The 25,559-nt window shown below is 41.2% G+C and overlaps 1 protein-coding gene across 2 annotated transcripts in view; it reads left to right on the top strand.

The window, feature by feature from the left end:
• Window positions 1-25,559, top strand: part of arhgap42b (Rho GTPase activating protein 42b) — a 65,870-nt gene that overhangs the window by 16,597 nt on the left and 23,714 nt on the right. For both annotated transcript variants that reach the window (XM_071917505.2, XM_071917504.2), the window contains exons 2-4: window positions 1,172-1,267; window positions 5,466-5,527; window positions 22,716-22,787. In XM_071917505.2, coding sequence (XP_071773606.1) covers window positions 1,172-1,267; window positions 5,466-5,527; window positions 22,716-22,787 — 230 coding nt within the window. The remainder of the gene's footprint in view (window positions 1-1,171; window positions 1,268-5,465; window positions 5,528-22,715; window positions 22,788-25,559) is intronic.

Raw genomic sequence — 25,559 nt, 5'->3', positions numbered from 1 at the left:
CTTTTTGAGTAAAGGGCGACTCTCTCTTTTTCTTGACTGGAAAAACTCTATGGGTATCGTTCTCTCCTCCTATCGGTAGAACCTAAAGCTGAATGCAACAAGTCCACGCCTTTTTGTTTGGCGGGTGTCGAAAGTCATTCTGGGAAATGTAGGAACTCATTAACCGAAGTAGAAGTTGATGAGGCAGGTTGGGGGAAAGTGGGTATGCCGAAAAAGTAAATTAGCACTTCATAACACTTCATCACAAACTGGGATGCACTGAACAACATAAATTGATGATATCTATGAGTGTACGAGTATCTGAGGGTGGATTTTTAACTCTCGATGTCTACTGCATCATTTTCTGACAGAAAGGTTAGACAACTCATGCTGGGCTTAATCTTGCTGGACAGACCTCGGTATTATGATCAATGGACAAGTGATAAACGAAATATTGCAATCAATCACTTATAAACTGCTATTCTATGAATGTCAGTGGGCATGAAATTGGACAGTCAGCAGGACATAAAAGTGCACTCTTTGCTGCCAGAAGTTGTTAAGTTAACAGTCTCAACAGCTTCATAAATGACATTGTCATTTTCTTGGAGAAATTCCACGATTTTACAATTGTGGCTAAAACTAATAGTGAACTCAAATGCTGGAGGCAAATAAGTTCAGGGTTCACTTTGAAACATGGTGATGAGGAAAGGAAAGGATTGCTGCCTGTATAAATTGAGATGCTCACTGAGGTGCTGGCCACTTACACAGGGCCAACTCTGCTCTTACAAAATTGCCAGAGAACAAGAACAAAACCAGATTAAGATAACCTTTGCAAAGGGATGATTTATTAAGCTATTTTTCTAATGCACTTTTTCCTCTCACATAAAGCGCCTTGCCGGCAACCACTCTTTAATCAAAAAGGATTTTTCTGATCCAAAGCCTGCCTTGACATGCTGGTGCAACCGCCGGACCTGCGGGTCATAAGCGGACCCACACATCACTACCCTCTTTACCTGCGCTCAGCAGCTCATGGATGGCTTTGGTATAATGCGTGTATCCATTGCACGTATGTGACAAGGAAGCTTCATCCAGCTTCGTCCCATGGAGCCATGTGCTTTGCAGACAAACCTTCCATGTGCAATACAGCTGTGCAATGCTTTATTTCTAATGCACAGACCCTCTCATTTTCCAGATCTGTCTGCTGCGGTCCAGAAGTTCTCCCAGTCCCTGCAGGAGTTCCAGTTCGAGTGCATAGGTGATGCAGAAACAGATGACGAGGTGAATATCGGTAAGTGTCGTTAAGGCCGGGCCCAGGAGGGTTTCTCTCTCCTCCCAATCTTTCATCTCCTTCCTCTCTGCTCTTCCCAATTAGTTGGACTGTCACCTCAATCATGACCTTTTCCCTGGCATTTCCGTAAGGATTCTCTGGGGAGCGTCTTGGCTGTTCTCCTCAGACATAACATGAGAGCCAATATCCCCCGGTCCTGGACCAAGTACGCAAAATATGATGTGATATTATTATCTTGGAGCAATTTTATATCAATAAAAAGCAGTAAAGGGAAAAGAGAAAGGTGGTAACACTTTACAATGGCTTTATTCCAGGGTATTAACCTGTGTACTAGCCTATGGAAAAGTATTGTAAGTACACAATATTGCTGTGTAGGTACTTGATGAAAATCTTAATATGTACTGTATTTACAACGCTGTCACAATGCAATGTAACTTCAAAGTGTCATTCAAACATAATGTACTAAGTACAAAAGTGTTCTGGCACCTGACATAAGAAGTGCAGAGTTAAGTGCCGTTTCCCATTCTTTTCTTTACTGAATTAATGTAATATTGTGCCTCACTGAGCACTAAAGTGATAGGTTATAATATATGAAGTAATGTTTGATTATTTGGCAACAGAAAATTAAGTAAATTGGACTGAGCATTTCTATTCAATTTTGTTTCCCAAGTTATTCTGGCATTTTCAAGTTGTGATAAACTTTTGGGCAGCAGCCAACTGTTTTTTTTATTAAAGTTATTCATGCATACATCACCACATGTTTTTTGAAACAAAGGTGATTCTTGAGTTTCAGTGGGGAAAGCTTACATCCTGCAGAACATGCCCGTGCTCCTGTCTTTACAGTGTTAACATGGACCCTCACAGAAGTACAGGATCTGTGGGTTGTCGGTGCATTGGTCTTGAAAAAGGTTATTCAAAATATGCAGCGCTCAACTTTTTATTATAAAACTATATCGTATATATACAGGACAAATTCAAATCAGTTGGATTTGACAAATATGTTCACAGCCCAATGCACTAGTGGTTGCAGGAATAGTACTTCAGTGCAGTGTTACCTTTAGTCTTATGAATTTATAAATTCTGGTCACAAACACTGGCAAACCTGCCACAAAATACAAAATAAGGCAATAGAATGTAATGTAATGCATTAGAACAGTACAGTGTACTTACTGGTTGTTAAGTTGGAATGACTTCATTAAAGTAAAGCGCATCACTGCACTTATAACTGTGTATTTACAATTTACAATATTTTTCCATGTGTTAGTACACAGGTGAATACACAGGAATAAGACTATTGTAAAGTGTTACCAGAAAGGATTTACCAGACTCAGTGGGAAAAGTTTAGCATACTAATTCCTGGAAAGGGAGATCTGCTTCATGAGTATAGATCTTGCGATTGTCTGCATTGCATGTATAATTAATGCTATTGATTTGCTTATGATGCTTCCCCTGTATCTTTTTTCATGCCTTTAAGAGATCAAAGGCACTAATTGTGATCAGTGTCAGAGATTAATGGAGGTGCGAAACCTCCGAGCCTCCAACAGGAATATGAAAGCAGCTGTGCAGAAGGCTTCTCTGGCTCTAATGGGCAGGACTCCCAGTCTGGCCTCTTCTTCCGCTTCTTCTTTTTTTTTTTTTTTGCACTGCTCATTATCCCCAGCTTGAGTCCTTCGCTCTGTGGATCTGGAGACTGCTGAATCACTGTCCATCTGTGTGGCCTCGACTGGATATGAACCTCCTCCACATGAGGCTGTAATGTTCATGCGAATGCGTAATGAAACAAAGCTGCAGAGGCTGTGTGGTAGGCCGGGTTGAAGAGAAGACCAATTATGCTTATTGGGGAAACCCACACCCAAATCCAGGCCTCATTAGGATCTAGCATGCTTTAATTTGAAGCGGTGCACCCTTTTCCCTGGCCTCCTATCAAGAGCGCTGTTGATCTCAGATTGAACAGCGGATATTTGGCTGCCCACCTGTTATCCAGTTGGACCTGCCCGGTATTTATAGTGCAGACTGCTGGCATTGTGGAGCGGGCTTAAATGACAGAGGCGCGGGCATCTGTTGGGAAGCATTTTATTGACTGTCTAATGCAGGCAGTGGCGAATTAATTTGGTGGGTCTTTAGTCAGGACCTCCGTGGCTGCAACACAGGCACAATCAGTGTTCAAACACTAGTAGTGGAATGATTTGATGGGTTCATGTAATATGTGTAATTTTAAAATTTTTGAGATTCCTTGTATCCACAACACACTATTCCCTGCACCATAACTGCACCAAGTATGCTATTTTGTGTGTAAGAATTGAGTTTTTGGGTTCGATATCTCCTTAAAGTGAAATGCTTTTCTCTCACACCGTAGGCCACACTGCTTTGTTTCCTCACCATCTCAGAGAGAAAAGGCCATGATTACTATTTGAGGAAAAAATGTAATAGCCTGTTGAAATCAATCTAGTCATCAATGAAACTGAGCTTTCTGACTGACATGGCCAGACCCTTGCGCGAATGCCAGCCATCATCTTGATGCAGCACTGGTATAGTTCACTTTGATGCTCCCAACTTCCCCACATAACATCAGGATCCTGTACGCTGCCAGACGGGTTCACCTGACCTTTTATTGATTTCTCTCTATGACTTCCTGGAGTGACATTCACATTCCACACCAGTTATCTAGGAATCAATGGGGCCAAAAGATTGATGTGGCTATAGAAATTTTAATTTTTGGAGAAGTTATAGGCCCTTGTCTCAGAAGGTCATTCCTTTAGTCTCTCAAGTGTTCAGACTGTAGTGGAGTCAGATGAGCTCAAAATCTAGAACTAAAAAGCTGAATATCAAATAGAAAGGGAACCTTTGGACCTTTAAACCATTAAACCCATACTGGTGGGAAACACTATACCTTCCCATGTACAGATCTTCTTTTAGCAGGCAAGCAAAATGTATATATAATTATTAAGTATATATAGTTATATACTTATTATTATATATAATTATTTCAACAATGAATTTATAGCTTTACTCCATCTTGTCCAGAGGGATGAAAAGTGATATAGATAACTTATTATTATTACGTTTAGTATTATTATTACATTTAGCCAACATATAGCATATAAATGTTCATCGTTTCAACAGCAATCTCTGGAGGTGGGTGAAATTTATTTTGTTCAGCGATTTATCAGGTCTATTGCCTTTCCTCCATTTACCAGTGAATGATATGCAAGCTGTAACCCCACTTTGACTCCCATTTCCTTTCTTCAGAGTCTAATCTTGTCCCATCAACGGCTCCAGCTGTGCCCTTTACCCCCTGAGAGGTTTGTGCCGTTGATAAAGGAGCTAGTGGCGTTAATAGGAGGCCAGCCTGCCTGCAGGATCACTGGCACAAAATCATTGCTCCCTGGTCTTTAAAAGCTTTGGTGTGTAAATGGACAAAAGTGTCTGAGATGATGCATGGGCCCTCATGCCAGGCCGCCGTGGCTGATAATGATGTTACTGTGTTGGCAAGCACACAGCTCGACCGCTGCTAAATGGCCGGACACGGGGTGACACAGGGGCTGACCAACAGAGGCCACTTCGTATCTGGCCCCGTATTTAATGAAGCTGTGAAGCTATCAAGGCACAGTTCACTGCCAGATAAGCCTCGATGTACTGTATGCTGAATTCATCCGGCCCTGCAGAATGGAATATGGGCTACTGTCGCGGTGCAGCGCAGATGGTGCGAACATATCTCTCCCGCATCGGCGTCCCCTGCACCGCAGCAGTGTATTGTACAGCGTAGCAGGTGAAGAAAATAAAGGGAAGCAATCAATGGGTTCCATTCAATGAAAGTGTTGTTTTTTACTGCCAGTCTGGGTTTTAAATTGGACAGCTGCATGATTTTATTAGGTTCAGAGATGTGCTGCGCTGAAAGCTCTGAAGCTGCAGTGAAAATAAACATTTTAACGCCATGCTACGGGCCTTGAGGGGTGCCAGGAACATCTGATGCTTAATGACTGAGCCAGTGACTCTTTTACACCCTCCATCAACTGAACGCAATAACGCAGTGTAATGCAGTGGATCTGTGGGTATTTGCTCAACTGGTGGCCATATTGACCTCTTGTGCATCGTTGTCATACATGCTCACGCGTTTAATGGCTACACACATATATTTCACCCTTAATATGGCGTTACATAAATAATCTTTCTTGTTATTGTTATTATTGTTTTTCAGCCCAGTCATTCAAAGAATTCTCCCAGCTGCTGAATACTGTCGAAGAGGAGAGGAGACGCTTGGTAAGAATTAAGTTTTGTTTTTGATTTCAGAAATAGAAAATTACCTGAAAAAAACAAAACCAAAAAAAAATCATGTATATTTGACCGCAGATAGCACAAGAAAGTGATACTTGGCCTTGTTGGAAGGCAAAATAACAATAACTTGAAATACAACACAAAACACAATAAAAACAGTCAAAAGATCATAGGATATACATACATGGCACTACTGAAATTGTCTTAAAGGAGAATAGCAGTCATTTACAGTTATAGCCCATTATATCCCAGTTTACATTTCCCCCAGTCCTTTTGCAATGCATGCTGTATGCAATTAGCTTTTTTTTTCTTTTTTTTTTTACATTTACTCATTTTTCCTCATTTTTAAAACACAAACTTCACGGTATCAAACCTAACTCAACATTAACTGCTGTCCTCGCTAACAAAGATGTCCCGAAAAAGAAGACATGGATGTGACAGTAAAGTTTGTAAAGCGAGAGGGATTTTTTTTCCTGGCGGAGACTTCCATTTCTCCCTGTGGGTGTCAGGTGATTGACAAGAAGCCGAGCGTAACGTAATGTGCACCCAGATATGAAAACTCTCAACTCGGGCACAGTGGCATAACGATAAAACAGAGAAAGTTTGACAAAACAAAACGAAGGCTTAATGTTTACTGTGATGGATTATCTTAGCTCAGGCAATTTTCAAGTCTGTGGAAGTTGTTTTTCATGCCGTACAAAAACGAATGGCATTTCATTAATCTAGAAAGCAACAGATGTTATTTATATCACAGCAGTGGAGAAACTGACTGCACAGACAGGGTCAAGGTTTACACAGTGAATCTCTCTTAATGTGGTAATCTGTGGGATTCTTATTTTTTTAAAATTTTTTAGCAACATATTTAGTGATAAATGGTCATTGTTGTATGTTTTTGCACTGCACTTCCCAGATTCTTCACCTGTCATTCAAACAGTGTGGGCGGTGCTGTGACGTCTTTTTCCTTGGATTATCTGTTAATGAGGTTTCTGTAGTTGCCGCTCTTTTATGCGATCTAGTTCTTCTTCTATTTCTTCTAAACAAACTGCTGCTGCCGGAAACATAAAACGCATCACTTTGTGTGCACCAGAGGATTTTTTTTGGGGGGGAAAGACCTACCAGACAGAACAGCGAATGTAAAAGCTTTCATGAACTGGCTATAGGTCGAATCGATACTGCGTTGTATCAACGATAAGAGAGTAGCAAAATGGACATTTATTTATATGACTATATGACCCAGACACTTATCTACAGCATCCGTACAACCGTTTCTAGGAAGCAAACGCAGGAGGATGTGATACTAACCTCTAAACTCAGTGTGACAGAGGGCTGGTTGGCTTTCAGTGTCCCTGGTGCCTCAAACCAGGCACTGGCATATGGCTGTGACTCTGTCTTCCTGGTGTTGTGCTGGTCATCTGATGGCTGTCTGGGACGGTCATGGCAGATTTGGGCACTCCGAGTTACATAGCACTTAAACCATACAGGCCTTGTTAGAGTGCATGCCACAAACCAGAAAGCATATACATTTGGAGGCAGAACTCTGGATGGGAAAGCACGCAACAGTAAAAATTATGACACCCTTTTACAATTTAATATATTTATTTGCATATATTTATGATAGAAACGCCGAAAGAGGAGAGAGAGAAATACAAATGCATCCAGGTGTGATAAAAAAAAAAACCTAAGGGGCTTATAAAAAAAAAAAAACCCCATCTAATCTCAAAGGAAGCAAAGAAACAAAAACAAATCAAGATGACAAGCAAAGACACGGCTGAATTGGATAACAGAAATTAAACGACACCACAACTCCATAAGGGGGAAAACTGTTTGACAGCAACAAAATGCATGATTGCAAAGTAATGGAAATAAAGTAAATAAATTAAAAAAGTAACAATGACAACTCACAGAGGCTATAAAGTGTAGTGCTGATGGTCATTATAATATTTCATTCCACTGCGACAGATTTAATAAAAAAAAACAAAAAAAACCTCTACTTGCTGTAATGTTTTTTAAAAAATCCTTTTTTCTTTTTTCTTTCTTTAGTGTTGCCTCTATCTCAAGATCACAGGAATATTTTGTTACATCTTTTGTGTCAGGGCTCAAATCTTTGCACTTACCACTAGTTGTTGATTGTTATAGTTGGTGATGCAGGAATTTAAGCTTATTCTACTGTCACGCCCACTGTAAATCATTCAGGATAAGAGTGTCAGCTAAATGTCTCAAATGTGATATGTAAACAGTATTCTTAAGATCCCCATGACGTGAAAAGTGACTTTTTGATTTGCTTCTCCAAGGAGATCATGCAGAGTTTATATTTACCAGGAATCTGAGCTCAAAGCAGCACCAACTGATTTATCTTTGCGCCTCCTGTAAATGAACTGTGAGCATTTAATGACTCACCTCACTCAGGGGTGTAGAAATTGTGATTGGCATTTCCTAATAAGCTTGAGGTACTGCGCTCATTTCCAAGCTTAGTTCTTCTAAGGTAATACATATGCAAAGTCCTGTCATTGTTTTGCATTTAGACAGCACTATAACTTACACAGCGTATATTCCCATGTCTCAACTTCTAAAACTCCTACCCATATTTACTTTTTTTAATCAGTGTCACAATGTCATGGATTGAGCTCTCTTCAACTAACTCCATCATGAATAATTCAAAATGCTGATTTTTGTGGTCTAGGCCAGCTAAACTTTTTCTTTTTAATTGACCTTATTCTCACGGTTGCCATTTTGAACTTACATCAACTACCCTGAAAAGCAGGTAGCCTAGCTATGTCCTATTGTTGTGTACCAGGATGCACATCATACAAACATTTATCATTTCACAGATTCCCCAAAGAAAAACTTGCTATAGAGAAGCTAAACCAGAGAGAGCGCATCTTGTTGCCTTCAGCATCACGTTGCCATGACGATCTACCTGCTGCACACAAAGTATTATCCATTGCCCTAATTTCATCGGCTATTCTCGACTCATTATGCGTCAATAATGTTGTTTTAATGCAGATTTAGCTGGTTAGTTACCATGAAACTGAAAAAACGAAACATATATTGCGCTTGGCTATGGGTGGACATCTAATTTATTATTAACCAAATCACCAGAAACAGCCTGTTTGAATTTAAACATGTCATAGGATTTACATGGAAACTATATGCTAAATAATTTTATAGTAAGGCACTAGAGACAGCGTATTATTGGGGTAGCCTTGTTCATTTTTCCCATTCACAAAATGGAGTGAACGCTAACATCAGCCTTCAGGATCAAGGTGAATCTTGACGCTGGACGCTCTCCGGTTGCTGCCATGAGTGTGACGCAAGTTCAAAATGGCCACCGTGGGAATAAGTTCAGTTAACAAGTCTTCAAATGCTGTTAGGCTTATTTCATAGTGTTGACAATTTATTGAACAGCAAGTTATGAAGTAATTCAGATATGATTTGCCTCCAGTTTGCATCCACAAATGCTACAAGGACCCATAGCATTTTCATTAGACACAGAGGCGTCATACTGTACATGAAACTACGTATTCCCATCGAGTTTGATTATAGACTGCGGGATCCCAGATACATTCCCCGAGTTTTACAAACACTCAGAGACTCGGTAACAACCCTCCTAACAACTGTCTGCACCACTCTAACCCATACTTCTCGTAATTTCCCCGCTATTAAAGGACTATCTTGAAACAGCCTGCGTAAATCCTGTTTATGAATTCGGAATCCATGGTGTCTTGTTATCTACAGTCGCTTTGTTCCTCTTCACAATAGATGCAATGAATACATGAAAAGGCCTTCAGTTGAAATGGCCTCTAGCTGATGTGACCAGCGCCAATTCAGGAGGTGTTTGTGATTACTTTGACAAAATAAATAATGTCACAGACTCTCTGATTTGATCATTCCCTTTCTGTAGAACTAATCCAAAGCGCATTAAAGTATGATAAAACATCCAAGTTTCACTCCCAATCATTAAATCCCTACTGTACCAACCAAAAACTCAAACTGTTTCAAAGTGCATGAGGAAGAATAATCGCCCATTTGATGCTACCAGATGTTTAACGGATATATTTCTCTACAGCTGTTAAATAATTCATGGTTGACAATAAACAACAAATTCTGTGGTGACAGACTAATTGGTTTGACTCCGTGTGGCACAAAAGAGCATGCAGAGGTCTTCGGGGATAACTGTCCCTTTTATGGCCAGCATTCATGCGTTTTACCTCGGCAGCAAAAGCAAGACCACGATGCATCATTAGATCTGTTTTTAGATGCAGTCAAGCTCAGCAAAGTTACAACGGAGAATAGAGACACAACAAAGAAACTTTTGTGGAGACTCACCGCATTTGCTATTCCTTTGGTCTTGTGATATTGTTTCTTGATAACTGTCTATTGCACAGTGTGTTTATTTGGTAACAGTGTGTGGTAGAGCACTGATTTTACCTGAGTTTTTATGCCAGTTTCTGACAGCTGTTTCTGTATGGAAAGCATGGAAAATGGCATTTGCATGTGGATATTTTAGTGGACATGCAGATTGTGACAGGAAGATGCAAAGTCTTGAACGTCAGCATGCAAGTTCAATGTGGAGATGAGGTATGTGTGATTGGCAAGGAGAGGTTTGACAAACAGTGGCACTGTTGTTCATTATCAGCTGAATTATCATTGTTCAATGCTTAGAGAGTAGCCTTTCTTGGAAAAAGCTTTTGTGTTGGAGCACTTCGCACCTCTTTATCATAAACCACTCACCAACAGCCACGTGAAAAGCTCAAAGAGGAAATTCTCTAAATGTTTTCCAGTGTTAGGTGGATCGGCGCTCTGATTCTCCAGAGTCTCATGATGTGTGCATCTAGCTGAAAAAGGCAGGAGAGTGCAAATGACCAGAGGGTTTCATCTCGTCTTTGTTTAATTTGAAAGCATTTGGTCGACGTGACTCAATTAGTTATCTCATAATAACACATGTTCATCAACTACATGAAATCTTTCTTTACAGGGGAAGAACACTGTGCTAAAATCATGAAATATTGTGAAATATACCAGCTGAGACTTAACACCCCTCTATACTTAAACCACAATGGGCGCCAGATGGTGCATCTATTTGTAAAGTTTGTAACTGCTAATAGATTACGGGGGACAGATGTGGCATTCATAGCCCAGCATGGTAAAAAAGTAGCTTGTTAAATAGTAAGCGTCACTCACACTGTGTGAGTGAACTTTCAACAGCAGTTCCTGAAATAAAACCCTGACTCCCCCATCCCCCTTACTCCCATTTCACATCTGGACTGAATCTGTGGACTAAAAATAGAAACACACAGACTGATAAGAGTCACTGAAACCCAGAAATCTCAAAGCAGATACAGAGGAAACTTGTATGTCTCAAATTAAACCCGCTCCGTTGTGTGGATTATTAACCAGCATCTATCTAAGGTGCCACTGTTGCTCGGGGTAGAATCTTGTCAGTAGCCCAATTTCTGCAGACCTTTTCAAGCATGAAGCGTTTTATTGTCTGCTGGCTCGGCAGGAGGCCAGGCCTGAAACCTTTGTGCTTGTGCACTTAGTGATTGGCTTGCCAGCTACCCAAGTGTGTTATTCCATGGGAAGACTTATCAAATTCCTTCTTTTTAAAGAGATTCCTGGTATAATTCCCCTGCTGATAACCCTTTCAGCAGCAAGAAAACAGAGTGAGAGAGAGTGGCTCCGGTTCTGCATGGTTTGAGAAGGTTCGGCGCTGCTGAGCTCGGATGGCATTTAGGAGTGGAAGGGCACTGCCCTGATGTTGTGGCTTTTGCAGTGATGATCAAACCCCTTTGGGAAAAAGCCTTTTGTGGCTGCGGTGGAAAATAGATTTTTCTTTCCTGTTTTTCTTTTCATTGAAAGAGAGCCGTAAAAGTTTTCAGGTGTGGCTTTATACTTTTGACCCCATTAAATGTATGTCTTGTATATCTGAGGAAAAAATAAAGAACAATAAGATAAAACAAAATAAAATAAATTACTGACAATTTGATAATAGTTGGCAAGGCCATATTTGTCAATTCCAAAAGAAAGTGTCCTGAAATCCTAAATATAATATAATATAATATAATATAATAAATATGGTGGCAGATTCTAGTTATTGTTAAAGGGTCAGACCTGGTAAATGATATTAGTTTGCCCATTGCTGCTCTTGTAATGGGATCTTGTCCCAGTAAACCAAGGAGTGAGTGGAACCAGGCCAGTTTTGGCCAGGGCAACAAACAAAGTGGTATCTGATGTCATTTTTTAGCCCCGCCACAGCAGGGGCTCTATGGATCGCCGGACGGTCAGTCGATCGCTCGTGAAAGTGTGCCGCAGGGATTTAGACTGCAGACTCTCGATCGGGAGACCGGGGTTCGATTCCTGGCAGGAACGAAAATTCTATGTCGCGGGGCGGTTAGACTCGTCTTGTTTTCATCAGAAACATTATTGCAAATCCAAAAATGATCCATAAAAATGAACAAGCACACTGGTAATGTATGATGGACAGAGAAGAAAAGGGCACGGTTAATCAAACTATTCTGCACAAGAGTTCAGTGTGATGTCAGCTCAGTAATAAAAAATATCTGACAAATGACATTAAATCACAAGTTAGAAAAACATTAATAACAACAATAAATGGCGATTGAAAATGGAAGTAAAGTTTTAATCATCATGGAAGCTCTATAGTGCTGCACTCTGCGGACGGAGATACAGACCACACAGTGCAACACAAACTATGTGGTCTATTATACACACAAGTTACAACTTAATTAAAAGTGTACAAACTTGTTTAGAAGTTATTTTGTTAGCTTCTATGATGTTTTCATAACTGTGTGTCCTTGGCTAATATCACATTTGTCTGCTCATTTGTTCCGATAATCATTGGACTATTTAGTTAGGCAGCTTCGAGGACGGGCCAACACCTCGCAGCTTAATAAATCAATGTTGTTCTATCATCAGCAATGACTAAAATGCAGTAGTGTAGTCCTTTCAGTACCTGACATTTAGAGTTGCTGCTTTTGTCAGTGCATAGCTACCATATCACTTGCATGATAAACCCAAAGCTCAAAACTTTCTTTCACAGCATGGCGAAATTCAACAAGCTGTAGCATCCTCATCCTCATTTCTTTCCCAGCGATAAGTGCAAGATATATCATTTTGCACTTCCGCTCTTGCTCTTCCATGAGATGTTAAAGACAACAAAAGCCCCCTCGGTCCCATAAGTGCTGATTTGCTGCGCCGCGTTACGTTTATTTCCCATGTTGAGGAGTTCTCCTTTGGTTTACATTTAACTCAACAGCGTTTAAACGTGTACAATTACACCTAATTTGTCTACGCCAGAGAATCGAAACCAAATGACATGAAGTGCCTGTCTTTGTGCGGAGCGAGGCACACGCTGCTGCTGTTTTCTCCGTGTTTGACAGTACAGTAACTTGGCTGTGTGCTGGCCTGTGAACTGAGGAATGTCCCGCTGACCCTGAAACAACAGTGCGAAATAAAGGCAGCCATTGTTCGCGGCAGCATCCATGGCGGCTTGTTTAATGAAACTCTGAAAAGTATTCGGGACTGACAGTATCAAACCTTTGTGCTATCCACTCTGCAGCCAAAATGAACCTTGAACAGTTGTTTACTGAGTGATGCGGGGCTCATGCTAAGTGTTGACCTCAATCATGGATTGTACTGAAAGTCGAAGCATTAACCTTAACCACCAACTGCTCTTTCTTTTCTCTCTCTCTTTCTCTCTCTCACACACACACACACACACACAGCATACACACACAGAGGTACGCACACTGTGATTATTTGTTATTCAAGAGTTTGGTGAACCTGGCATACAAGATTGAAACTGACATTCAGCCTTGCAAATAGAAGTAAATCTAACTTTTTTTTTTTTTGCATTGTATTTTCAGCCAAGGATTTCCATTTCTTTACTATAGCTATTGTGTGTCATTTTAGCATCTTGGTTTCTTTGAATAACAGCTCATGTCCATGTAAAGATAGAAAATTGCTATTCTTTATTGTATCCCTATGGAGGATATGGTCTTATCGTTTCATCCCATCGCTAGGTTTGTGTAACTTTTGTATAACTCTCACACAAACTTCATCTTTACTCAAAAAAGAACATGAAGAACAGCACATCATCTATCCCAATTCACCGTCCAGTCCAAGTCATTTCGAAGAAGCAAGCCGCACTGACTCGCTGCTCTCAAGGTGTATCTCCAGATCACGGGTTCATTGAGATTAACCAAGCGTGCAGAAGTCACAGAGGCTGTTAAAGTTATTGTTATTGTATAGTTATTGTTTTAAAGCCTGCTGTATTATATAGTATTATGGCTGTTGGCTCCGTACCGCAGTGATCCCTCTCCCGTCCGCTGCTCTCATTTTATGTGTGCTTTGTGCTTTGCATTTGTCACTACAGCCTGGCCGGTTATAAGGTCACAAATTCCTCGGATGGGAAACGTTTTCTCTTCTGATGCAAACAGTCAGTCTGGAGACAGCAGTGTGTGGAGTGCAAAGGAGGCATTTAGACGGAGCCACTGGGAGAGCTGTTTGCTGACATAATGCATTTCCTGTCGCTCCTCTGTGCTAAGGAGGAATTGGATCCCACAGAGCCGGCGGTGCTGAAACACCTCTCTGCACAGAGAGTTTTTATGTCCCGATACATCAACCTGAAAGTTCACCAAGCGTGCATTAATTAATAAATGAAACTTGGTGCTTAAACATCTCTGTTATTTCAGCAGAAAAATTGACTACAGCTCACTCAAGGCTCTCGATAAACTCCGCCTGCCAGCTTTACTAACGTACTGACAGCTTGCTACATTTTTTAGGATCCAATTTAATTTTTTATAGTAACAATAGGGTTTTAAGTGTTTAGTTTCAGTGTGTTGGGACTGCATTGGTGGGACAGATATGCTTTTACACCGGCTCGTCCACATAATCTGGGCCACTCACACAAGTGAATGACAGCAAAGCTTTCTGTTTTGACACTCAGGTAACATGAGTTAATAATACTCCTATTTTTAGATTGTCCCGCTGTCATATCCCCTTGCTGAGTTCATATTTAATGCAACGTTTCTCAAGCTTGATGCTTATCTGTTCAGAGTAACAGAAACTGTGCTACTAGACCACATACATTTCTGAATGATTTTGTAATGCCGACAAAGCCCAGAAGCGTGGCTGCAGTCAAGACCGCCTTGGTTGAGTCCCAGTCGATTCCAACACCGGATCCAAAGGGGGTTGAGACCAAGTCAAGACCGAGACCAGAGCAAATCGAGTCTTATTCAAGGCCAAAATAGGCAATGAGCAGGGTACATGTTTTTCCAAATATAAAAATAATGCTTAAAGTGTTTCTTAAGGGTGAACAGAGATGTAGATCTGCAGGAATCAACGTCCAGCTAATCAATGCATCGAGTTTTCACTAATCGGGGGGAAAAAAGTCAAGTTAACATCCAATAGTGGCTGAAACCAAGACAAGTCCAAGTCAAAATAGACATGCGACATGTCCAAGATGTCAGAAAAGTGGTGTCAAGAAGACTGGATTCAAGAGCTGCAGCCCTGCCCAGAAGCTGTGTGCCATAGAACACTGGTCTTTTGTAGGGATGGGACAATATATCGAAATTCAATATATTGCAAAACAAAAATGTGACAATATGCTACATTTTATTCAGCTGTAGTAATCACAAATGAGACAGCTTGTCCATCACAATTTCTCAAGCTCTATATCCAAATTATATTATCTGCACTTTGTAATGACATTTTTTAATTGTTGTTTACATTCTAGCGAGCCAGTGCCATTTCTAGAAAGATTTGTGGCTGAGAAAAATCCATAATTCTGCACAGTCATATTTTGTTGTCATTGAAGTTTTATTTGTTACATCGTATCGTGGTTGTATCGAATCCTGAACCCCATATCGCGTATCCAATCGTATCGTGAGATAAACATATCATCCCATCCCTAGTCTTTTGTAATCTTTCCATAAAATACCACAGCTCTTTATCTAGAGGAAAGCAGTAGGTGAGTATAAGCACACATTGCAGATAGACAGCCACCTACTGTACAGCAGCCTTTACAATTTGGCGTTGCAAGTTGCATTTGCTAGATAATAATAAGCATTAGAATGTATCACAGGCAATCCAACTGAACTTAAACAACAGAAAATCCCCAGCGGGCCCCTGAAACAAGCTACCTTCCCCTTTTTTTAGTGGCTGCTTCATGTTCTTGTTTAACACCCTACTCTCCAACAAAATGTATAGAGCAAATGTGTCAAATGTACCTTGTCCGCAGAAGGTTTGTTGTTATTTCATAGATAACTAGAAGGGCACTCGGAGAGCGCAGACCTCCGCCAAGGTTCGTGCTATTATTGCTTGTTCGTGAGTCGGATCTGGATCCGCTCCAAAATTGAATGGGTTCTTCCTTGGCCCATGCTACACCCTTCCACAAAGTTTCATGAAAATCGGGCCAGTAGTTTTTCCGTAATCCTGCTAACAGACAAACAAACAAACAAACAAACAAACGGCACCGAAAACATAACCTCCTTGGCGGAGGTAATAAAAGTAATGTGAGTTTGACTTGTCAGCTTGCTCCAGGTGCCAGTGCTGCGCCAGATAAAGATTTAGCTCTGCAGTGAGATAGTTACCCCCCCCCCGCCCCCACACACACCCACACACACACACACACACACACACACACAACCCCCCACACCACAAACAACCTGCAGACAGAAGTGAGTGAAATGCGCAGCTATTGCACTACCTCATTTAATAAAGGTCACATCACACCATCAGCATGAAATCAGGCATTTTATTCTGTCACGATGATGAAGGCAATAACGTTTATTATGCGTTTAACACATTAATTCGGTTACAGAGGCATCTTCTTACGCCCTACTTTAATGTGTGATGCTAATTCTGTTTGGTTGCTGCTGTCGTTTTTGTGGTTGTCGGTGCGACTATTGCTGATATTTTTATTTGGTGCTGCTGGCTTACATTAGCAGTAATTCAGCTCAAGACGTTCAGTGCAGATATCTGGCACTCAGACAGGATTTTTCTTGTCAGGGAACCACACACCCATCCCATCCCACTCAGAAGCTCTGCAAGCAGCACCTGTTAACATTCCTCGGACACACTCGTTGGCTAATCAGTGCTGGAATGAAATTCATGCCTGAGTAATTCATTGACACAAAGGCCCGTTCAAGTCCACTTGCATTTTTAGTTCTCTATTTTCCTGACGGTGCATTAGAGCTTACCGACTTTGGATGAGGATGCAGGAAAAAATAAGATACATTTTTTTATTCATTCTAGCTATATACACATGTGGCTGTGGTGTGAGTGATTGTCATCCAACACAGAACTGTCAGTATGTGCCAATGACACCCAGAGTGGGGAGTGTGGAGGCGGACGTATCCTCTACAGATGTCAGGGACTGGCTGGTGGATGTCTCCCCTCCTGCAGCCAAACTGTCCCTGCAGTTCGCCGCCAACTTCTGTTTGACTCTTCGTCTAAATATCATTGAACCGCTTCCTGCATTGGGCAGCGGTTCTCCAAGGACCAGAGCAACACGGGAATGTGTTATCTCCTCCCAATCTAATTTAATTTAAGGTGCCGTATGCTCACTCAGGGCGATTCATGACGACGCCAGCCCCTACCACACCTACTGATAATGTATTCCTCCTAATCCCACTCCGTCTCCAACTGCGCCGCAGGCCACAAAATTACCACCCATCAGTTGCCACGCCCTTTGCGCCCGCGCCATGCGCTGTTGACTGCGCTTTGTGCCACGCGCCATTGATTCACGAAAATAGAGCCCTTAGTCTCAAAGGCTTTAGCTTTAGATCTCAAGTCGAAAATTCACACACAACAACTAAACTTGGCTAAGATGCTGAAGGCAAAACTTCCAAGAGCGGACTTCTGCACACTTAAATCAATAAATGAATGTTGCATTGGTCTGCACTGCAGTCCCTTCTTCATAGTCTCAAGGTAATGGAATGACAGACTGTGAAATTCTTCATTAATTTGAAACATGCATGAAATTGTATGACAAGCGTTTGATCAGACAGATCAAACGGAGATCTCTTTGATGTATTTTCCACTGACTGAAATTGACAACCTCCACTTAACATTAGACTTGTAGGATTAGAACTCGTAGATTTGTATCTATGGAAGCTGCTGTATATGCTGATGTTATTTTCATCTCCTCTCAGAGAACGTAACTCTTGACTCTTCACCAATCCGTTTTCTTTACTGTGCCTGTACAAACCAGTAGACACCAAAACAAATCAATACTCATCCGCCTGCCTGGTTGTCTGTCAGTGTCAGTATGAAGTGGCTGCTAAAAGTACTCATGATAAACATGGTGAATCAGATGTACATATCGAATATATTGAAATCATCATAGCATTGCTTCATGTACATATACGGTTTGGCATTAACTGGTTAGGTAACCATTAGGCAATTCTAAATATTATTCCCCTCAGATCTAAAAATGTAAATTCATTTTTGGCCAGTCTCTGTCATCGGCCTAACTTTCATGTAAACATACTTTTTCACACCTGAATGGCAATTCTAAACTGTCAGTTGGCTGATTTTAACTGGTAAGCATAGAACAATAAAACACCTACTTTTTTAGCCTTTTTTCCAGGACTCTCTCCCTGCCTGAAGCCAAGTTTGCTTGGATGTTGAGTGTGGGATTGAAATTGCAAAACAACAACCAAAAGATGCTTTTTCATTTCAAAAATAGAGCAGCGTGGTGACCGAACAGGCTTTTTTGACACCTTTTCAACCATCCAAATGTCAGGTCTGGACTGGTGTGCATGTGTGTGTGTGTGTGTGTGTGTGTGTGTGTGTGTGTGTGTGTGTGCGCGCGTGTGTGTGTGTGTGTGTGTGTCTCTGTGTGTGTTCCTCTGTGTTATATACACAGAGAAAGATGCTTTTGATTTACAGCACAGAAGTAGGGCTGGCTATATCAAGTAGGCTTTTCATTGTGTGGATATTGTAAAAATGCAGCTGATACATTCATTTCAGAAGGCTTGCAAAAAGTGCATAGATATTAGATGTCAAACTAGCCTGCAGAAGTCATTTGAAGTACTGGGAGGTAAATACATGACAAGATCAGGTCTAAAAAATATTTATATTTACTACCCAATCATAGACTGTCTTACCTACATACTGTAACCCATCAGCTAGAGCAGTTAGCAGTTAAATGCTGCTATGATTATAACCTGCGGGCATATAAGAACAGAAACAAGCTGATCCCTGGGAATTGAATGTGACATAGACATCCTAAACGCAGTGTAATGCCATCCAATAGGTCTGATACATGCTTTACAATGTATGTGTTTGCAAACAAACGACCTGATTTGTCAAAAAAGGTGTTCCAGCTGTGATTTATGAGCCCATGAAGCAAAGCCGATGAGTGTTGTGTGAACAAGTGGCGACCTGGGAGATAGTCAACCATCCTCTCTCCTGTGGTTTATACTTATGTATGCACACTGTGTTCAAACTTTCCAGACAGAAAATACTGTATGTGTTGGAAAAGCTGTAAAAAAATAAAATAAAAAAAAAAGCCATCATTTTCCTCAAGGGCATTTTTTACTATCGGTTACTGTGATGATGGATACTTTAGTGAGGCAGAGAGGAAGAGTTCTGTGCCCAAACTATTTAGAGTAGTTATTCACATTTCTAGAAAATTAAAATAATAATAATTTTTTGACAGGTGTCAAATGAAAATTTCAATTGGTGCACTTTGCACTATTTAATTTGGTCTAGCCTTCGTGGCATTCTAATCTGTCTCTGCAAATTAACCTTCGAGCAACACTTTTGATCTGTTTGATATTTGGACTGGTAAAAGCAGGAGCAAGGGAAATACAGCACATTGACATTCCTCCCCCCTATCCGGTAATGAAATTGCTCAGCGCTATTGCATCCTTTCAAGCATCACACTGTGCTCGCTCATATGGATTTAATCCTGTTGAGGGAGGTTGTTGCCGAGGGCATATCGGCACAATGCCAGTTCGAAACTAATCCATCGAGTCTTAAATAAGTTGGTCCCTTTCAAATATAAACGTTAGAATCAGCTTCTAGGAAATTAATTAGCAAAAAATGATGCAACATCTTGAACATTAAAAAGAACTGAATTTGCTGTGCTGAGTACGATATATATATTTTTTTTAATTGTAGTGAGTGAAAGACAAGAAGATAACCACATAACTGTCTGGATTGTCTGGTGCTCCAAACTGTGAGGTCCACTATCAATCCTTTTGCATTAGAAAATTGATTTGTGTAAATTTATGCCTTACCTGAGTGTTAAGATATCCAAATGTTGTACTTTCCAAAGTATTTAGATACTTTGTCTAACTTGGTCAGGTACAGTTATCAATAACATTTGGAATTAATCAGGCTGAGCAACCATCCCCCAAAATTCCAGAGGGTACAAAATGGATTTATTTTTCTGGCTTTTATTCAATTCTAAATATTAGACCGTAATCTCAAAAGCTTATATAGCTTTATATTTAATTGTCCTGTCCATTTCATTGAAAATGAAAAGCTAATGGTATTAGAAATCTACATTTCAAGCAGGGTAATACTGCAGGCTCAATTAGACTGAAAGCATGGGAGATAAGACAGAGGAAATGACATTATCACACTGCCAGAGTAGTATAATGCTTGCTATTGACACAGCTGATAACATGATGACTTCGATATGAATGGAGGATTATAACCGCTATATTTGATGACCGTCAAATCTCCTCGACTCTGCTAATGTAGTGTCACTTGTAACCAAATTATCTTGGTTATCTCACAGAAGTACTCTCTTGTTCCTGCTTTCCCGAGCTTTCTCTGGTGCTAGTCTGTATTAAAGGTTTGGAGAGGTTATGTTGGGTGGTTATTCGTAGCGTGTGTGTGTGTTACAGGTTCAAATGAGATTCATAACAAGCAACTGCTTGTAAAAATAAGGCTCTTAAGTAAGTTCACATGAGGCTAGTTCAGGTGTTGAAGCTAGTGGTACAGTACACGTTTGGTTGGAAATCTTTTAGTGCATTTACCGTCTTTAAAATCTCCATGGAGTTTTGACTTTGATACCAATACTATGTTTAAAATCAAAAAAATCAATACTACTATGATGCCATGGCAAACCAGACAAAAACATCAAGAAACGCCACAGAACAACAGTCACTGAGACACTTGGTAGCAGCTTTTGCACAGGGGGTTCGATCTGTTGGTTGGGCGTCCGTCTTTGTCAGTTCTGTAAGCCAAATGGTTCCATGTTTTGCTCCTGGAACCAGTCAACCAGTTTAGGTGGACTGGGATTCAGTTCAAGATGTGGTGGACTGTTTGACACTGTTGTCATGTTTTCAGCTGCCGGACTCTGCTGCAGTCCATGTCAAGAGCCAGACCGCGGCTGTGTCCGTTCCAATCCTTCCTCTGCTTTCGTCTTTTAACTATTCCAGTCCGCGCGTGTGTAGACCCTCCGCAGGTGAAGCGGGATTTTAGCTGGCAGGAAAACATTTGGTGAAAGTATCAAACGTATCTAAAATTGAATGTTGGAAATGGTATCGAAGTCGTATTGAAACTTCAGTTATCGTGACAGCAAACAATGTGCCATGGAGGATATGCAGGTTTTTATTCCAACCAAACACTATACCAGCTGAGTCACCAGACTGGAGGAACTAATCAGTGAAATCACCTGGTGTCATCTTCGGTTGGAACGAAAACCTGCCAACTCTCGACCCTCCATGGGACAGGGTTTGACACCCCAGCTGTAGAGAAACGCAAGGAAAGAGTCCAAGGAGACAAGGGGTGAAATGTTGCTGCACCAAATAATTGGAACTGGACTTGAATTTTAGTTTAAACCCATAATTTGAACTACAGATGTTTTATTTCAAGTTCAAGAAGCCTGCCTGCAACCACGGGACCTCAACTGCAATTATATAATTAAAATAAATAATTACAACAATGCTATTAAATTACGCTACAAGCTTACAACACATGGCATGCTTTTTCATCCCACACCATTACATCTAAAGGGAGTAGGAAACAGTGCGGCTTTGGAAAGATTGTGGCTTCCCCTTGAAGTGCTCTGTTCTGGTTGGGTGAGGGGGCTGACAGGGTTATTTTGGGACAATGAAAATGCGCCGTGATTAATGGGTCAAAACAAAAACTCTATCTCGAGAGAGCGAGTGTGTGCTCACACGGCTGCGGCTGGGGAGGTGATAGTCCATCTGAGCCGACACCTCTAAATTAGTGTTGGTATTATAGGTGCATTATAGAGCTCAGACCTTAGTTTATCACTCACACTCACCACACAGAATAACACTTTAAATCAAGCTAAGAGCCGTGTCATTTGTGACAGCACCTCCCGCAGAGCAGCCCCGCCAATCTGATGTCATCTGATCTCAGTGGATGAAAGGCCGTCCGCGGGAAATCCTGCAGCACCTTAATGGCGCCTTTTCCGAAATGCGCCGCCCGAAAGGATTGAGCGTGGACCGTAATTGACACGATACATCTCCCCTTATCTGTTTCTGTCTGGAATTGAGTCGGTGGAGGCTCCAGGAGAGACCTTTTACTCTGGTCATGAGGCAGGACGGGTCACCGATATGTGGAGACATGCTTCAAAATTTAAATGCATTGCGGTCTGCAGTTGTAAAGCTCCCTCATTCCCCCCGCGCCGTGTCATATTTCAGCGGGGTTTGACAATACTGGTGCTTCACAGCTCACATAAAAAGGCTCCATTTTCTTCTATCTCGCAGGAACATTGTCGAGTGCTGTATCTCTTATCTCTGCTGTACTCATTTTGGGCACTTCACAGAAATGCATTGTTCATTGTCACTGGTTTAAAAGATATTAATGAATGTGATTGCTTTATACTCCGGTTGTGTTCGGATTCAATGCATCCTCATTTGACTGAAGCTGAACATTTCTCTGCGCTGTAATTTCCTGTCTGTCATACACTTTGTTACAAATTAATAGAGTGAGAGCAATGTAATGCTGCTGAATAACTACCGGATTAAAGACTTTTGTTATCTTTTCCCTTCTAATGGTAGTTTTGAATAATGCAAAGGGTTAAAGTGAATCAGATCACATCTTTCAGTCAATCTCTATCTGTTTATGTCTATATGTATCTGCCATATGTCTGCCTGTCTATATGTTTGTTTGGGATTTTTAATGTTTTTTTGCAATCTATTTTTTCATGTATTTTCAGATTCAGAATGCAGATGATGTCTTGATTACTCCCCTGGAAAAATTTCGGAAGGAGCAAATTGGTGCTGCAAAGGTAAGAGACCACCTGCATGTGCAATCAGCATCTGAACAGCAGAGGATGTTTCATATCTCCTGCAACCCCCCCCCCCCCCCCTCCCACACACACACACACACCCCACACACCCCCTCACCCCCCCCACCCACGCCTACGCCCCATGTTAACGGTTCATCAAAAGTAACCTATGACACTACTAGGAGAGGTGGGTCTCCTAATTAATCCAACTGATGGACGGAGATAAACATTGACATTCATTTGCAAGTGTGATATTTAAAAATAACTAAAGTTACGTGAGCTGAAATGATCATCAGTTTTTTAAGGTGACTAAAACTGATACACAGTTTACCTCGAGTTTAAGGTGAAATATTGAACTAACCGATGATTTGGAATCAGTGTATTACTCTTTGACAGACACATTATGCACAAATACATAGAGTTGGGGAAGTTATTTTCAAAATATAATCCACTACAAATTATATTTTACAGATTACATATTATCTGTGGAAAACTGCAGTAATCAGTAGTATAATCCACTGGAATACTCACTCACGCAATATAATCCAATTACTTTTAGTTATGTTTAGATTACTTTGCTGCCAGAATTCATAAATCACAAAAAAAACACATTTAATTTTATAGACAGTTAGACAGTGTTATTACAATCATTTACAACCTTTATAGACCATTATTGTTACTGGCATCAATCTCACAATCTAAGTGCTCTTCTCCCTTCGAAGATGTTCCTGAGTGATCGAACAAGTAATCACTTTTTTTTATGTATCTTTAATCTGATTACTGTGAGTTTGTAGTACCCGTAGCACATTGCAATCACCTTTTTTGTAATCAAATTACTGTAAATCCCGTTATAAGCAATGCATTCCTCTCCAACCCTGTGGATAGATAGTGGATTGATATCGGTTGGGGTTCTGCAGTATTTGCTTGAAGCCATACGGTCTCCACAGTGGATATTTTGTTGAAGCAGAAGTTGACTCCACAGAACCGTGTGGGTTTGTTGCTACCAGCCATGCTTTAATTCCCGGCCAAATCAAAGGCATAAAAAGAAAGTACAGCAGCATGTTTGCGGTCATTCCCTTGGTGAGATCACACATGAGCATGGTGGTGGATCTCAAGTCTTCACACAGCCCTCCCACTGAGATCCAGAGCCCTTTGCTGACTCTTGAGTGGCCCTTGTGAATCATTTGCACATCTTTACACAGCCTTAAAAAAAAAAACCTTGTGAGGGGCATTCCAGCCTCAAAGCCAGACTCGCCCGTCTTGATTTATTTTACATGACTTTGGCAGCCACTGGTCTGCAAAAGTAGTCACTTTACGGCGCTTCATTTGTGTCCTCACAAGCCGACCTGCAATGTAAAGGAACTATTTCTCTTTTCAGTATTGGAAGTGTTAACATCAATCATTCTCCTTTTTTTTACTGTCCAGAGTGAATGACTGTCTTCGCTTCACGTCTCGGCCATCACATGTATCTGCCATAATGAAACGGCACATTTTGCTTCCCTATCTCTCTCTCTCTCTTCCTCTCTCTCTCTCTCTCCCCATCACATGCTCAGTGTTATTGCTCCCATTCTCCATGTTTATAAAATGGTTTCTTAAAAGCCAGCGCCTCTGTCACTCCCACTGTCTCTTATTTCCTCCGACCACTTCCTCCTAATGGCTCTCTCCTCCCACTGCCCTTCCCCCCGCTAAACATTAGCCCAACTAGAGTGAGATAAAAGGCGGAGATCACGAGTGGCTGGACAACTTTCCGCCGTTCTGAGAATCCGGAGAGATCTGCAGGCAGTCTGACCCTTCCAGTTATTGCGCTTCGTGTCTGCGGACGTCAGATGAACAAACGGGGGAGCTCTTGCCTTATTTGGGAATACTGCTAGTAATCCCAGTGAGGTCACGTATACCAGTGTATTGGCTGCTTGGGCCCAAGAGCAACACTTCCATGGCCATAACACACTCTGCAGATTCACTGCAGCACTTACAACACATTATCATTAAGTGCAGCCAGCTTCACACAAGGATAAACCCAATCTGCCGGAATGAAGACTCTAAATTTGCACCGTCTATAGCAAGTGCACATTGAGAACACCGTGAGCACAGAATAAAAAAAACCTCTGTGTCTTTTCACATGAACATGGGAACCTACTGTAAATTTCAGCCGTCAAAATGGGATCTAGAACCGAAATAAATGTTGTATGTTCCCTTTTTTTTCAGTTTCAGATGCATTTTTTTCTCTCCGCTGAAAGTCGTTCCGAGGCAAAGCACAATACAATCGGTACCGAAAATAAGCACTGAAAGTCTCTCGTGGTTTTGGCGGCATATCTGCTGTTAGCTGTCATTGTGTCAACACACTCAGCTCTTCTGTGCATCCACTAAATTGCCAACTGATCTCCTCCACCCCGGACCTCAACCTTAGGCCTGACCTCTCACGTAGATCTGCTGTTCTAAGGGCTACATGTTGGATTTTATTCACAACCTGAGAGCCAGCGGAGGTAAACTGCCTGAAGCTGAATCCACACTATTTGTGTGTGTGTGTGTGTGTGTGTGTGTGTGTGTGTATACGTTGCTTGTCAGATGTCTTAAGGCCTTGGAATTTAAGCGGACCCGAGGGAGACTTTTTCCAGTAAATACCAGGGGGTTTTGTGACTGGCGGGTGGCATGCCTGCTCTCTGAAATTTTGGCAATATTATATTCTCTTTAAGGGGCTTCAACATTAGGGGCACCGTAGGGGTTCGGCACTAGCTGAGCGCAAAGAATTAGCGCAAACAGCCCCAGATGGGA

This window comes from Centroberyx gerrardi, chromosome 6, assembly GCF_048128805.1.
Source record: "Centroberyx gerrardi isolate f3 chromosome 6, fCenGer3.hap1.cur.20231027, whole genome shotgun sequence".
NCBI lineage: Eukaryota > Metazoa > Chordata > Actinopteri > Beryciformes > Berycidae > Centroberyx > Centroberyx gerrardi.
The sequence above is the reverse complement of the archived record's forward strand: the minus strand, read 5'-3'. Positions and strand labels throughout refer to the sequence as shown.